Source organism: Aulonocara stuartgranti (assembly GCF_965226115.1).
Source record: "Aulonocara stuartgranti genome assembly, chromosome: 15".
NCBI lineage: Eukaryota > Metazoa > Chordata > Actinopteri > Cichliformes > Cichlidae > Aulonocara > Aulonocara stuartgranti.
The window spans coordinates 37,029,525-37,044,580 of NC_138951.1; the positions used below are offsets into that span (position 1 = coordinate 37,029,525).

The following is a 15,056-nucleotide window of genomic DNA, read 5'->3' on the forward strand; positions in this document are numbered from 1 at the left end:
AGCAGCCGCGGAGCAGAAGCCAGGGGGAGTTGCAGTGACGCGCCCGTGAGCTCCGCCGGCAGCCAGCTGTGCCTGAGTGACCGAGCCCCAGGCCGAGAGGCCGGGGGCACCCCACCTCCGAAGTGGCCCGAGCGAGCCCCAGGCTCCAGGCCCCGATAAGCGGCCACCAAGGAGTGAGCCGGTGTGTGCACCCATCCCCGGACACAAAGAACCACCAACGCACCGATGTCTGAGGGAGTCCGCCACTGGCAGGGGAAGTGGTGGTAGGGGGAGATAGGCTTCCAAACCTTGGAGGGCCTGAGATGTCCCCAGAGAGGTGGCGCCTGACACCCAACCTGACATATAGACACAGACATACAGGCACACACATATACAAACATCCATTCCCACCCTCATGCTCTCATATGCACTTACTCCACACTCAACCAACGTGGAGACAGACATAAAGAGACGCTGTACACACGATCACACTCCCCAAGCGTACTCTACAAACCGGGTCTAGGTACCCTTGCCCCTGGAGGGGGGAACTGCACCCAGACCCAGGTGGTGTTACCCTTTTCCCTGCGGTGGGGGGAGGCAGACCGCCCCGACTCCGCAGCAGCAGGGAGGCCCCACACTCCAGACCGGAGTCGGACGGCCAACTCCTCCTCCCAGCCCCCCCGCTCCAGCAGGCCACAGAGAATGGGGGTGAGAGAAGACTCCAAACCTCCCTCCACCCGCTCATTGTAGTGTTGATGCATGTGTGTTCTAAGGTGCATTTAAAACCCAGGAGGGCATGGAGCTACCTGCCAGAGAGCAGCAGGTAAACGCATGGTCCCTCCTGCTAGCCCTCAATGTCTACGTGTATTTAAAATTGAGAGGTGGGCGACGACGCCAGGGGTGAGGTGTACACCCTGATGGTACTTTGGATTCCGTGTATCGTGCCCACCCCCAAGATCCTATATGTATGTGTAATGAGAGTGTGAGTAATGTGAATGTCTAAGTTGTGGGATAAAATTGAGGCAGAGGCAGCCAGAAGGGGACAGAGGGGGGGATTAGCCTCCTCTGCACCCTGGTGACATACCCCTACTCCAAGGTCCTGCATGTGTGGGTGGTTGTGGTGGAGCAGGAAGAGGGAGGCAGCTGGAGATGGGGAGGGAAGGAAGGGAGGGGCAAGTGACCCCTCCCTGGGGCCAGCTCCCCCGCTGACCCCAGTAGGCACCCCCATACTCCGCGACCCGCCAGGGAAAGGGGGCCCAGGCCCATCCAGACCGGGGCCCAGTGCAGCAGCGCCTCCCGGCCCCACAGAGGGACAGTCCACCCAAACCCACCACAGAGAAAACTGCACCCACCCCACCATCCACTCATCTTCCAGACTACATAAGACAATAAACACCCAGGCTGAGATCTTCCTCCACCTCTCCTGTATCTCCCCCTCCTGCAGAGGGAGCTCCTGAAGAGAGGAAAGCTCCTGCAAGATGTGACAATCTCCCCCACCAGTTGAAGAGCCCCCCAGGTGGCTCGATGCACCGGCGGCACCCTGCTCCAGGACTGGGCCCCCATGCACCCACCCGCCCACAACCCCGGCAACACACCAACCAGGACCCAAGCCCCCGAGGCCCGGCCCGGGCCCCAGCCCAGAGACGGAGCGCCCCCAGAACCTCACGCCCATCCCGGACCCACCCAGGGGCAGCCAGGCTACCAGGTCAGTAACCCATGTCCGTCAGCACAGACCCTCCCCTAGCCCCGCTGCACGCAGCCGCGAGGAAACAGTCACCTGAGAGCCAACAGAGCCCCTAACCGGACATGACCGCTACCCCGGGTTGAGCCCCCCAAGGAGCTCAACCCGGTGATCCAGGTGATTGATATATGCATTTTTTTTTTTTTTTTGCTGCCCATTCTGTTGGTTTTTGTCTTTTGCCCTTCTCCCCGTCCCTCTTCTCAGCTGTTTCTCTTTCCCTCTTTCTTTCTCCCCTTCTTTCCCCCAGTCAAGTCTGTCCCGTATTCAGTAAGTGAAAATAAAATAAACAATAAAAGGTGAATCAAATGGACCATTACGGCAAGGCTGGGATGGTCAAGTAAATCCGTTGGGCATCTTTCTTTGCCTTTAGACAACAATTCTGATGGCAAAAGAGCTAAACGGGACAGGCAAAAAAAAAAAAAAAGAATAAAGAATACATAAAAAATCACTTGAACTCACAGTTTGCACGCTGGGTTGAAGGCTGTAAAAGTGCAGCAAGTGAAGGAGCGATGGCAAACGATTCCACAGTTTTGGAGCCACAAGTGCGAAAGCTTTGTCACCTAGGAATGAGTAAAAGCATCTGGTCTGTTGACCTGAGGGAATGAGATGGGACATACTGTACAGGTGCAGCAGTTAAACAAAATGTGGCACAACCCTTAACAGACAGATTAACTAAAATTAACTGAAATGCACAGCATCATGGTGAAAATCAAACACAGCATATCGGCACAAACACCTCACACCAACTTTCAAGCAGACTGGTAGATGGGGAATGATGTTGGTGGGGCACCTTGCAGTAATTCACCATGGACTCCTGTTTATATTTCTGGTGTGAAATGTGAGGCCAACTGTCCTACAGCTTAAACATCATTGATCATTGCAATAGGGCACAGCAGCAGATCAACATGCTCAACATGTTTAAAGTGCTGCATACAAGCTACTGAGTGATAAAGTGTACATAGTTTTCGTACACTTTGCATAAACGTCTGTAAAAATGTTCTTTTTCCGGCAGAAACATACACTGTCGTGTCAGAAAGTCATGTTGTTTATCTAAAAGAAGTTTAAAAAGTTACTATATAAAGTAGAACGTTCCAGATGTTTTGGCATCACACCTCTGGTTCTGTTTCTGGTTTAGACAGGGTGTACAAATAAGGAGGGAGTCTATTGGAAGCACACGAGACAGCTTGCCATTGAGATTTAAAACAAGGCCAGTCATGTAAACAATAGTCCTGCAAGGAAGAATTCGGTGGCCTGGGACCTTCCATCACTTTGGAGTGTTTATGCTTTTCTACAAGATTATATTCAAGTATTTATTTGCATGCTTTCCTGCATGTGTCTGCATTAAATGCAAGCATCTGACATAATTTTGTATCATAACTTTGGAAAGCTTGCTTTTACTCCCACGATCCTTTCAGAGATGTTTTTGTCATTCCTTTCCAATGCACGAATGCTATATAGGTTACACACAGACTGATATCTTTAGGCTTTAAAATCTATAACTTTAACTACATTAACAGAAGAGTCTGGTGTGTTACGACCCATAAAACAGACTTTTGGACATGCGGCTGGCCCAGGTTTTTGCCAATAACGGGCAGAAAGTGAGATATTTACAAACAATGCCACACAGTTGTCGTTTTGATTTGATTTTACCGCTTGTAAAAATGCTGTGTTGCTACCCACAAAGTATTATAACTACATTGGACCTTTGTTCTTCTTTTGTGTCTGCCACTCGTGCTTTGCCACGGCTTCCTGGATGCGGATAAAGGATAATGATTTGAGATTCTAGTACTTTTCTCTCTGCAATCCTTTACGTTCGTGTCGCTTCACATCCAGCAAAACAATTTCTGGTGGTATTCACAAGTGACAATATAGAAATTGAACATTGTTTCTAATTCGGTTCTTGTTTTCATTTTATCATAGAGCTTTATAATTAAAACATATTTTTGTGACTGTAAACAGAGTCTTAAAATGAATGTTAACGGCCTTGCGGTATCTATTTGCGTTCAAAACATCTGTCCTCCAGCCTGTTTTCCAAAACATGAGATAAAATGCTTGAGGGACAACTTTGTCCTTATTAAAACAACCTGATTGCCGTCCATGTGTTTTGGGGTCGTGTTTTTTTCATTTACTTTTTGCTTGTTAACCTTTTTAGATCACTTGCCAGCCTTTAAAAGCAAACATTTTTACAGTCATACTTTTTCTTTCTATGCTCTTCTGCTGCATGGAAAAAGAAAGAGTGCCTTCCTAAAGCCCTCCCCTCCTCTGACTTCCTGAGAGGAGTGTACTGTGCAAAAGGAAGCAAGACTGGACGAGGGGGAGATGAGTATCAGAGTAGGAAGAGTAGAGGAGAGGACATAGCTGGGGGAAGGGAGTAAAGATGAGCCAGGGTTGCTACTAAAGGTCTTTTTGTCATCAAGCTGAACTTGTGATGTAAGGTATCTATCCCATGTCTTCTAGTTGTTATAATTTGCATAATTTTTGATCTTTTAAGAGAGATGTTAACGATGGAGAAGTAAAAACTTTACAACTGCAAGACAAATGATCCTTGAAAACAATTCTGTGAAGTCTTCTTTAATACTCAGTGATTTGTAAGTGCTAAGCTTTTTTTCTTATATTACTGCATATGCGCAAACTACACAGGTCTAGAGATTTTTTTTATATACTTTTATCATTTGTATTGTATGTTATGGTATATCATAAGGACAGTTAATTAATGATTCTTATTCATCTTCTTTAAACCAGCAAAACCTTGTGGGTTAATATTGTTTTGCATGCATTCACCATTCTCAACATTTCAGGATAAGTGGAAAACTCATGAATGCATTTCTGTGGTTTTGCATTAGGCCCATTGGTAAAGCATTTTTACTGCCATAGTGGAACAGTATTTAGTATGACATATTGATCTTGGATTCTAACAGGCACTTTTGGCTAATTGTTCTTTAAAAAGGTTTTGTAGATCATACGAGAGCAGGTTCATCATATAGCACTTCCTAAGGACGTGAAGGATTTCATTACCTTTTGTAAACTGTGCAATGACTTGTCTCAGTTTCTGTATCTTCAGTTTTCTGTGGCAAAAACATATTGCCACAGTTTTTTTGGGTTCTACAGTTCTTAATATGTATCCACTCTATTAACGAGATTAAACGAATATTATAAAATTCTGATGTAGTAAAGGAAAAGGGCTCATATCTTAGTTTCATGGCTGATTTATAATGGTTTCCACCACTCGCACAAACATCAAAGCAACATCAAAATATTCATCTGAGTTGTTTTTGATGATTGAGCAAATAATTGGTGTACCGAACCTGATTTCATGATCTCCTTTTAGGCAGTGGCATTTTCAGCACTAGGCATTAAGTTCTTCTAAACTAGTTTGAAGGATAAATTTGATGCTTTACAAGATTACTGCATGAAAGCAGGCTAAAAACAGACACCTGTTTGGTGTTTTAGTGGTTCAGTTGTTTTCATTCCTAACGAGCTACCAGTCTGTGCCCAGTTGGCGTGTGAAACAATACAGGTCGTCTATGCCCACTTGGCCAAAGTTTAGACAATTTGGATTGTTTTATTGTTTCACTTCAATACAGAAGCACTTAGCCTAATTCTTCAAGTTACTAAAGTTGTCTTCCTGCCTGTTAAAAGTTCTGTGCATTCCACTCTGCATTGTTATGATTTCAAATGTAGAAGCAAATCAATAGACTACAGGAAAAAGAATGGACAAGTGGAAGAAAATTCCCTATGGGGGGAAATCCAGCAGTCAGATTTTAGTTTGCACAATTTCTAGTCATTGAAATTAGAAGTGTCAAGACAATGATCATTCGCTGCTGCCAATAATACACAACTGTCTGAGACAGCTTTTAGTTTTATTCTGCTGCATTTTAGTGTCAGTACATATTAATAACAGCATCAGAAGCTTTTCACTTTTAAAAACCTGTATAATTCTCCGTTTTGTCCTTTATTGTCTTTATTTGTCTTTTTCTGTTGCATTTCTGTATATCCTCCTCCCATGATGTGTCTTCTTAAAAGCTACTGCACAAGTATAACACCAAACAGTGAAATAGTGAAACAAACAAAATTCTGATGGTGATAGAAATTTTTACTGGATTCACTGATGTGTTTTGTAAATAGTGCCAAAGACAATCCAAAGTACAAATGCAACTAAGCAAAGTATAGAACATATAAAACACATCAAAGACTTGAACTGAGAAAATCTACAAGTTCTTAGAAAAGTATTGGCTCATTTTGATTTTGATGGCAGCAACGCACCTCCAAGAAGATGGGACTGGGCCATGTTTACCACTGTTTGGCATTCTTTTAAGAACAGTCCATAAACATCTGAAAACTGAGGGGACCGGGTGCTGGACTTTTGGGAGAGGAATGTTATCTCATTCTTGTCTGATGTATTATTGTGGCTGCTCAATAGTCTTGGGACTACTTGAGCATTTTTTCTGTCTTGATGCTCCAAATGATTTCAGTTGGTGAGAGATCTGGGCTAAAGGAGGCCTATTTAAGCGCCCAGACTCTTCTGATATGAAGTGAATAAAAGTCTTTCATTGCTGAAGGTGCCTTTCCAGATCAGTAATCTGTCAGTTCATGGGCACTAATTCACCCCCAGGCTTTTGAACTACTCTTTCTTCTTATGTTCGGAGAAATCGCTGGCCATGTTTACAAAAAAGAATTTCAAATTTCAAATAATCTGACAACAGAACAGTTTAGTACATTTTAAATTACCTTTGACCCTTGAACATTTCTCTATCATCTTCACACATGGGTTCTTTTTTGCACGACAGAGCTTTAGCCTGCATTTGTGGACATGCAACATGGCAACATGACATGACAAAAAAAAGTCTTTGCAATATTATGTTGAGCAACAATATTCTGAAGTTGCTCCATACTTGCTTCTTTTCTTTTGTCTTCTTTTTTTTTTTGCAGATTGGTGAACCTCTGCCTCTCTAAAATGTGGGTTTTTTTATAGCCATTCGTGTTACTGATCTGTTGCCAGTAACCTAATTAGCTGCAAAACATTCCTTTGGCTGTTCTTTTTTTAGGTCCACTTACTTTTCCGACTTTTTGTTCTTCCCATCCCAACTTCTTTTGAGACATGTTGCTGCCATTAGATTCAAAATCAGCTCATATTTTTCCCTAAAGTTTTAAATGTTCTCAGTTTAAATATTTGGTATGTTTTAGGTTTGCTATTTGCTATAAAATATTGGTATACTAGATTTGCAAATCTTTGGATTCTGTTTTTATTTACATTTTACAACTTCCCAATTTTGGGGGTGTTTGTAAGTAAGGTAACAACACATTACTGAACAGGCATAATTTTATAGAGTATAGTACAGGCATATGTTTCTCATTGAGGTCTTTCTCTTAGATCATACTGCATAGGTTTTTGTATATAAATTTGTTTCTTAAAGCAATAACCTACAGTTGCTGTAGTTTCTTTAGTTAACACAGGATGAAATCAGTATCTTGGTGATGTGCTGTGAAACAAATATTTAGATTAATGAAAGCTATGGATATTTGTTTCCATATTACCATCCTCAGACTTCTTTTTTTTTTACTGGGGAAAGAATACCAAGAGCTGATTATGTCTGATTCTATGTTTATTTCCTTTTAGTGCCACCAAACTGAACTTCCTGGCAGGATATGCCAGCTCTCCCACTCTGTCTATTTCGGTCTCTCTGTCACTCATTCCATCTCTGCCCCATACTGTCACTGTCTGCATGCGTTTGTGTGGGTGCTGTGTACATCTGCGTCTGAGCTGTTACTTTGCATTCTAAAGGTTTATTTTCATAGTTTAGGCAATCAGTGTTGTCGACACTAAAAATATTGGATCCCCTGATATCTGGCAACAATGATTTTACCTCCAGATAAAGGGTTTTTAATAATTCAGACGCACTGTCAGCTTTCTTTGCTATGTGTTTAATCGTCCATAGAACTGTTCATTGCATTTTCAGCCTCTGTTGTAGCAATACAATACTGATGTCATAACAACCAATGAAATGATGAAAAATTATAAAAACAAAGAAATGATCGTTAACCAGAAGTGGTTTTTTAAACCACTGACTGTTGAACTACTGTGACACCTCAATGTGTTTTGCTTTTTTGCATGATAAGATAGGCTTCAGCCATTAAAGGTGCTCTAATTAGAAATATGATGTGTTGCAGTATGCTCGATGTAAATAAAGAGTTGGGAATGTGCCATTTAGAACTGTGTTAGAGTAAACACATTTTTTATCTTGGACGTCACCACATCTGAAGTGCAACAACATCGGTCCACCTCTTCTGACAGATTATGTCACCTTTGCTCAGTTTGTTTATACTGTAAGAGTCGACCCAACCAGCAAAAACTCATAAAAATATACAGAGACAGTTCTTTCTCACACTATATAAACTCCTTAGAAAACTCAGGGATTTTAAGCCAAACTCTTGGTGCTATGAGGTTGTAGTGCTGCCACAGCATGCGAGAACAATAGGATTTGACTGTCTGGTGGTACAACTAAGCTAACCATGCAATACACAATGACACAAAATGTATGTACATATGTAGTAGTCAAAAAAATAAAATCCTTCTGGTAATAATTGTAGTGTCCCTGCAATGGGTATTGTGTGGCTGTCCAATTACTATTATCTTGGTGCTTGGATGAATGTATTATATTTTTTATGTAATTTTTTAACTTTCTGTTTGTTTGTTTGATTGATTGATTGATTTTTTTGTTTGTACTCTTCTAACTAGTATTGTCTTTTCATCTCAGAGTCACCTCAAGTCAACGAGTGTGTACCAGCTAGCCACGATGAATACCTCAGATGCCAACAACACTCCACAATGTTACTCCCTCAAAAGCCCTCCGTTCAATTACACACGTCCCATCAGCTCAGCATACTTCTCAACCATCTTCAGCACTTTGGGAATCACCTCAAATCTCATTGCCTTCATTGTTCTTGTCAAATCTTTCCGACGAATGCGGAATCGGTCACGGTCTTTCTTCTTAATCTTCCTGGCCGGTCTTGTAGTTACTGACTTTATGGGTCTTTTGGTCACAGGTTCCATTGTGGTCTCCTTCCATTTTACACGTTTTAATTGGCGCCAAGTAGATCCTAACTGCCACTTCTGCAACTTCATGGGTATGTCTATGGTCTTCTATGGACTGTGCCCACTGCTGCTTAGTGCCACAATGGCCATGGAGCGCTTCTGTGGCATTAACCGTCCATTTGCACGCTCCACCAACATGAGCAAGAGCCGGACAGTCTACATGGTGCTGATGGTATGGTTGGCTGCTGGCTGTATTGCTTTGCTGCCCTTAATAGGCATCGGGAGCTACCACATACAGGCTCCTGGTTCTTGGTGTTTTTTCAACATCAGTTCGAAAGGAAGGGATATGGTCTTCTCCCTGCTCTTCTCCTTCGTGGGGTTGACTTCAATCGTTGTGTCATTTTTACTGAACACAGTGAGTGTGGTGACGCTTATCAAGGTGTGCTGCGGACAGGACAGGACACAGCGGAGCCGAGACCATGAAGTCGAGATGATGGTGCAACTTATCTTGATCATGATTATTGCCTCTATCAGCTGGTGCCCCCTCCTGGTGAGTTTGTTTGTTTGTTTGGTTGGTTGCTTGTTTATTTGTTTCTTTGGTTAGTTGGTTGGTTTTGGGTAGGTTGTTGTATATAGACAAAAAGAAAGGCAAAAATGACAATTAATATAACTAATGCGTAATACACTAGTAATACAGAACCGAATTTAGCAATTTCACTCTTAAATAGCATAAATAACAGTAAGCAATAAGTCATGACACAGACAGCCCCAATTTTCATCTTTTGTGTCACACCAGTTACTTTATTGCCTAATAACCTACATGAACACAAATTATTAATGGCTAAATATTTTTTTTGTATTGTTTGTTGTTGATTTTTTTTTTTGTTTTTAATCTTGATTTTTAATTTTAGTATAAAACACAAAGGATTTTATGCTATAATTTAAAAAAAACTGAATTTGTTTCGTATTGCGTAAATAAACAAAAACTATTTTGAAAACAGGAAAACAAGGACATTTTCTGTTATTAAACTGATTACTAAGAATTATTTAAAAAAAATATTATTATTATTTTAAACTTTCTTACTTCTTAGAAACAGGTGAGAGATCCAGTTCCGTATCTCAGTTCAGTTGAGGTGAAGCCTAGCACACAGCTACCCACTACAGCTACCTACGTCAGCACCCAACTGTCAGTCACATGCAAAATTATACATTTTTTAGCCATGATAACATTTAAATTGGTGAGTTAAAAACATGTAAAGCTAGGCACTTAGCACTTCTCTTATTTATTTGTTTATCTATTCAAACAGCATGAGGAATTATATCATTTTTCCAGTCTATAACATTAATAGTTAGTAAACCTCATGTTCTGGAACAGCAAACTATGTAAAAATATAACTGATGATAATTAAAGTCACATTAATGCTGCTGTTTTCTTGTTCACAATGTACACTGTAATTCCTCATATAATGGGGTGTAATTTTCTATTTTTATTTAAGGTACTATATTGTTCTGTTAATAAAAAAAAATACTTTTTGTATCTTTTTCAATTATATAGCACTCTATAGCACTTTTACTGGACAATAACATTCAATTAGTCTACAAATAATAATTAACGAGCAATGTCATTTCCATGCTTGGAAATGACACTGGAAATGACTAGTCAGTCGGCTAATTCCTGTTTTATTCTACAACACCAGAGAAGAGGTGAGGGAGTCAGAGAGAGAGCCGGAAAGAAAGAGATAACACTTTCAGGTAGAGCAATTCAGTGTCAAGCACATGTAGCCAAGGAGATTTCCAGACAAGCAGAAATGGAGATCAGACTGAAGGGCCAGACAAATTATTTATGAATCTAACATCTGATTCTTTGACTAATTTATGTAAGCTTTCTGTTATAGGAAGAGTTGTTACATAACACTGTGTGTACATTTGAACAAATACTAGTACACCCCTGTCTCTTCATATTAACTTTCTATAAAGTAGCTGTCTTTGGTCAAGAAATGTTTTATTTGTAGCAGCTTTTTCAAATCTAATCCTCGTATGAAAGAAACAATTTATCTGATGACCCAGAGAGTGAACTGATGTGATGTTGCAGGATAAATGGAGCACTCTGGTCTTGTACAACAGTCACTGCCCTCCACAGAAACATCTGGCCCTTTTTCAACCAGTGTAACAGTGTGTTGAACTCCATAATTGCAGTCTGGTCTATTTGTGTGTTGTGTGATCATAAGACCAATGGAAGATTTCACTGCCTTCTCTTGTAGACAGAAGGAGAAGATCTCTCTTGTTTTTACCTTCTTTTAGGCTAGGTTTGTGTTTCTTGACAATAAATTTTCTATTTTTTCATGATCAAAGAAATACTCAGAATATATATATAAAAAACAAAAGTAGCCTGACGGGCTAAACATTTATAAAGACTGTTCACTAAACATTAATCATGAGGTTGTGATAGGAAATTAATATCTTCAAGATACTGCAAGGTGACACACTTACTTTTACTGTGTCCACCTGCTGTTGTGTGGAAAATGGTTTTCATATGTTTGAAAGCACCGCGCCATGACCTTAACTATCTAGTTTTTTGTTACCAGCGCTTCTTTTAAAATGTTTGAACCTTAATGAGGCATCACAAGGTCCTAAGCTCCTTTTCTCTGCTCCTCTGTGTATGCTTCAATTCTTCTTAGTGATGCAGCCTATTTACTAGCTGATCTGAAAACCATCTGTACTTACACTGGATCAAAGAGCCCCTTAATGCCCCACTTGAGATTACATATTTCAACTCAAGAGTGAAGCAGAGCCTTTAAAGGAAAACATCTAGTACAATGTCAAACAGCACTGAAAAAGTCCAGAAAGTTCCAGTGTGGCAACCAAGACTCAAAATAAAACCCAGACCTTCTATGGGAGGTGTTATTTATAGATACTGATGAGATGCTGATGCATTTTTAATTTGTATAAAAATTAGACAATTTCAGTTACGTTCAGCCTATCTTGCATTATCTACCTATCATTTTTATACTTCTAATAGGAATCACTTATTGCATAATTCAGTTCTTTACACTTTTGCTTTCCTATGTATAGTTAAAAAAAATAAATCAACTACTTCATTTTTTTAACTGAGTTTGCCAGAGAACAAAATAATAAGGACTAAAGTCCCTGAGTGGAGCACACATTTTTCTGCAGTCTGGTCTAACATTAGTTGTGTGATACCTTGTACAGATATACATTTTGGTGTGCATGAAGACTTCTGAAGTTCCTGATGCTAATGTGGTTTTGTTCGGCATACGAATGGCCACCTGCAATCAGATTTTAGACCCATGGATTTACATCATGTTTCAAGTGTCCCCACTAAGGCGAGTAAAACGTGAAACGAAAATCTAACTCTGCTCCTCTGCCATCACCGCTCACCCCCATGGCACCGTATTTTTGCCAATTAGTTGGTCACGTGCCCTAAACATCTCCAAATGATAGATTTGTACTCATCAGTCCACTTCACGCACTGCCGCTTCCAAACCAATACTTATATGCTCAAAGTTTCGTTCCATTCTTTCTCCAGTTAATAGCCATTAAACTTTTCATCATGCTTGTTTTTTGGCCTTGCACGTTCTTTAATTTGGAAAAATTAACACACGTATGTTCTGTCATCAGAAACATGGTAGCTTTTCGTTTTGCAGATTTTCGTTTCATTTAGTTTCTAATATTTTTTTTCCTTTGGAGTATAGCTGCAGAAATCCTGGAAGTACTGCGAACTGGACAAATGCAATCAAGCAGTTATCTGCAGTTGAGCCTATATGAAATTATTATTCTTAATGTCAGTTTTCTTCTTTGTTTTTGAAAATGAAAATAAGCCAATGTTAACTGGCACTCTGCAAAACATGAGCCCATGGAGTACCAATACCACTGAGAGGCATTTGCCTCACAAAAACGCTTCATCTTGCATGGTCTCTTGCATTGCTTGGATGCAAAAACTCAGGAGAACAGAACTGTGACACAAGCTAAATTTTGAAAAGAAACTATAAGCAACACTAGGCCGGTTTTTAATTCCTGCAGGAGCTTGTTAGCATGTTTTCCCCCTTCTGGAGACAGTTGGGGTAATGCTAATAATGCTGTGCCTCACATGAAATGTGGGTAATTGGGTAATGGGTAATTAGGCTATGTTACAGCAGCCACTGCCTCAGGGACACCATGACAAAATTAGCCTAGCCTTTCTTTTTAAACTAGACATAACTTATAGTGAATGCTTGTGTAGATCTGCAATATTAACCTATTTGATCTCCCTTCTCTTATTCGCTTTTTCCAATCTCTTCCTTTTGCTATTTCTTATTTCCTTTCTTTACCATCTTCTCCCCCGTCAACTGCTTCCTCCTTCATGCTTCTCTTTACTTCTGCTTTTCTCTGTCTGTCCCTATATTATTCCTCCACATCCAGGTCTTTATTGCTCAAACAGTGTTCTCCAGCGATCCTCTCTGGGTCAGGAAACTGCTGCTGTACCTCCGCTTTGCCACTTGCAACCAGATCCTCGACCCATGGGTTTATATCCTGTTCCGGAGGGCAGTCTTTAAGAGAGTCTACCCCCGCTTTGACTGGTCCCGGAGCTCAATCATGACTTTGTACCCATATTTTCAAGAGACTGCACGCAGATTCACACGATCTTCATTAGGGGGCAACCTGGGCTCAGATGAAACAGGAGAAACAACAAAGTCAAATGTCACTTCTCCGTCTACCTTAAAGTCACCTGACTAAGGCTCATGGTACAGTGTGTGTTTGTTTCTCTGATCAGAAATGAGTGATCACAGGGATCAGACATATACTCTCAGCTCCATACATCGCACTGAAGTTAACTATATGCACTGCTACCTAGATACTCCTGCATTAAGTTAACCATATTTAATGTACCATTAAATAGGATAAATTATCTTGTTTTCTCTTTGTTTGATGCATGCTTAGACCTGATGTTGTGCTAACCATTTTAGGAGGAAACCCACAGGCAGCCTAGTCCCATGAACCTGAAATATAGAAACTGTACTATTGTAGAAGTGCCTATTGTTAACAAGAAATATCATATTATACTATATTCACATACATTTGCTAATAGTTACTCTGACTGAACATGTCACAAACTCTGAAAACCTATAAAAGATTGAAAAATGTTAAACGATCCGTTTCTTGCATTTAACTTCATTGTTTTTTTTACTGAGTGAGATATTCTGTTTCAAGGTTGTCTGTTACATATGGGCTGAAGGATGTTTACAAGACGAAAAAAGATGGATTATTACAAATATCAAAAGTCTTGACCCACCTTTCATTCCTGTATATTTATCTAGAATATGTGCAGTGAAAACAGTGTGTTAGCAATTCCAATGTGTTTGAACATTAGTATTGGGAAAATGTGAAGAAATGAGGGATCAAAAGATGGTAACTTCATTATAAGTTGAAAATTTTACTGATAACTGGTATGTCGTTCTCATGATCTCCAGAAATCATCTCTTTATTGTCCCTAACAAATACTGGCATGTAGTCACTTAGATATAAATTTGTTTTATTTTGGTATACCATCCATTAAAATGCACAAGTGCTGCTCAACTGAATGGAAGGTGTTAATTAAAAATGATGTATTGTGCCGAAGTATGGTTAAGTGTAAGTGGGAGTAAGTATGAAAATGCATGTGTGAAGATTTATAATTTGAATGAACTCACCCTTTAAAAAGCAGGACTCAGTTAGTGGAGGAATTACAGTGCATCCTAAACATCTAGATAAACTACAATTAGATAACCTAAACAAGTACACTGTCTAGAGTTTAAATTTGGAGAACGTTATTGTATTTTATTTTGATTGTTATAAAATCTTCTGCCTCTTTGAGATCTCAAGGCTAAGCTTTAAAGTTGATGTGGACTGAGAATATTTTTTGTGAAGAGAGCAATTTTTACACTCATCATGCACATAAAGTAATGCACACTGTAATGTCAATCAACTCAACCAGTCTTCCACAACAGTTTTTTTTTATCCCATAAAAGTTCTCCCATGACAGTGAGGAGTAAATGTTGATTGTTCACGTAAATAAAGGCTCAATAAAACAGAAATATTTGTTGCTGTTAAATATTTAACCATTTTACTTCCCATACAGAAATGCAGTCAAGTAGCAACACAAAGAAGAGTACTGATATTGCTCAAACCATGTAATAGGTCAAACCATTTAAATTTAGCCATTCGGTTTTTTACTTATGTATGCAAAATGGTAAGGCAGAAAAAAATATGCCACTCCAGTGTTAAGTTAATGCTTCCTTTTTTTTACTGGATATACTAACCAATGCA

The 15,056-nt window shown here is 40.0% G+C and overlaps 1 protein-coding gene across 4 annotated transcripts; it reads left to right on the plus strand.

The window, feature by feature from the left end:
• Window positions 1-4,025: 4,025 nt before the first annotated feature.
• Window positions 4,026-14,801, plus strand: tbxa2r (thromboxane A2 receptor). Of its 4 annotated transcripts, XM_082505845.1 has the most exons (4): window positions 4,027-4,155; window positions 8,476-9,303; window positions 11,964-12,097; window positions 13,173-13,460. In XM_082505845.1, the coding sequence occupies exons 2-4, from the start codon at window positions 8,515-8,517 to the stop codon at window positions 13,348-13,350; spliced, it is 1,101 nt and encodes a 366-aa protein (XP_082361971.1). In that variant the 5' UTR covers window positions 4,027-4,155; window positions 8,476-8,514; the 3' UTR covers window positions 13,351-13,460. The 4 variants fall into 4 exon arrangements, with proteins under 4 accessions (XP_082361969.1, XP_082361970.1, XP_082361971.1 ...); XM_082505843.1 differs by lacking the exon at window positions 11,964-12,097 and having other exon boundaries at window positions 4,026-4,308; window positions 13,173-14,801; XM_082505844.1 differs by lacking the exon at window positions 11,964-12,097 and having other exon boundaries at window positions 4,026-4,150; window positions 13,173-14,801.
• Window positions 14,802-15,056: the final 255 nt, after the last annotated feature.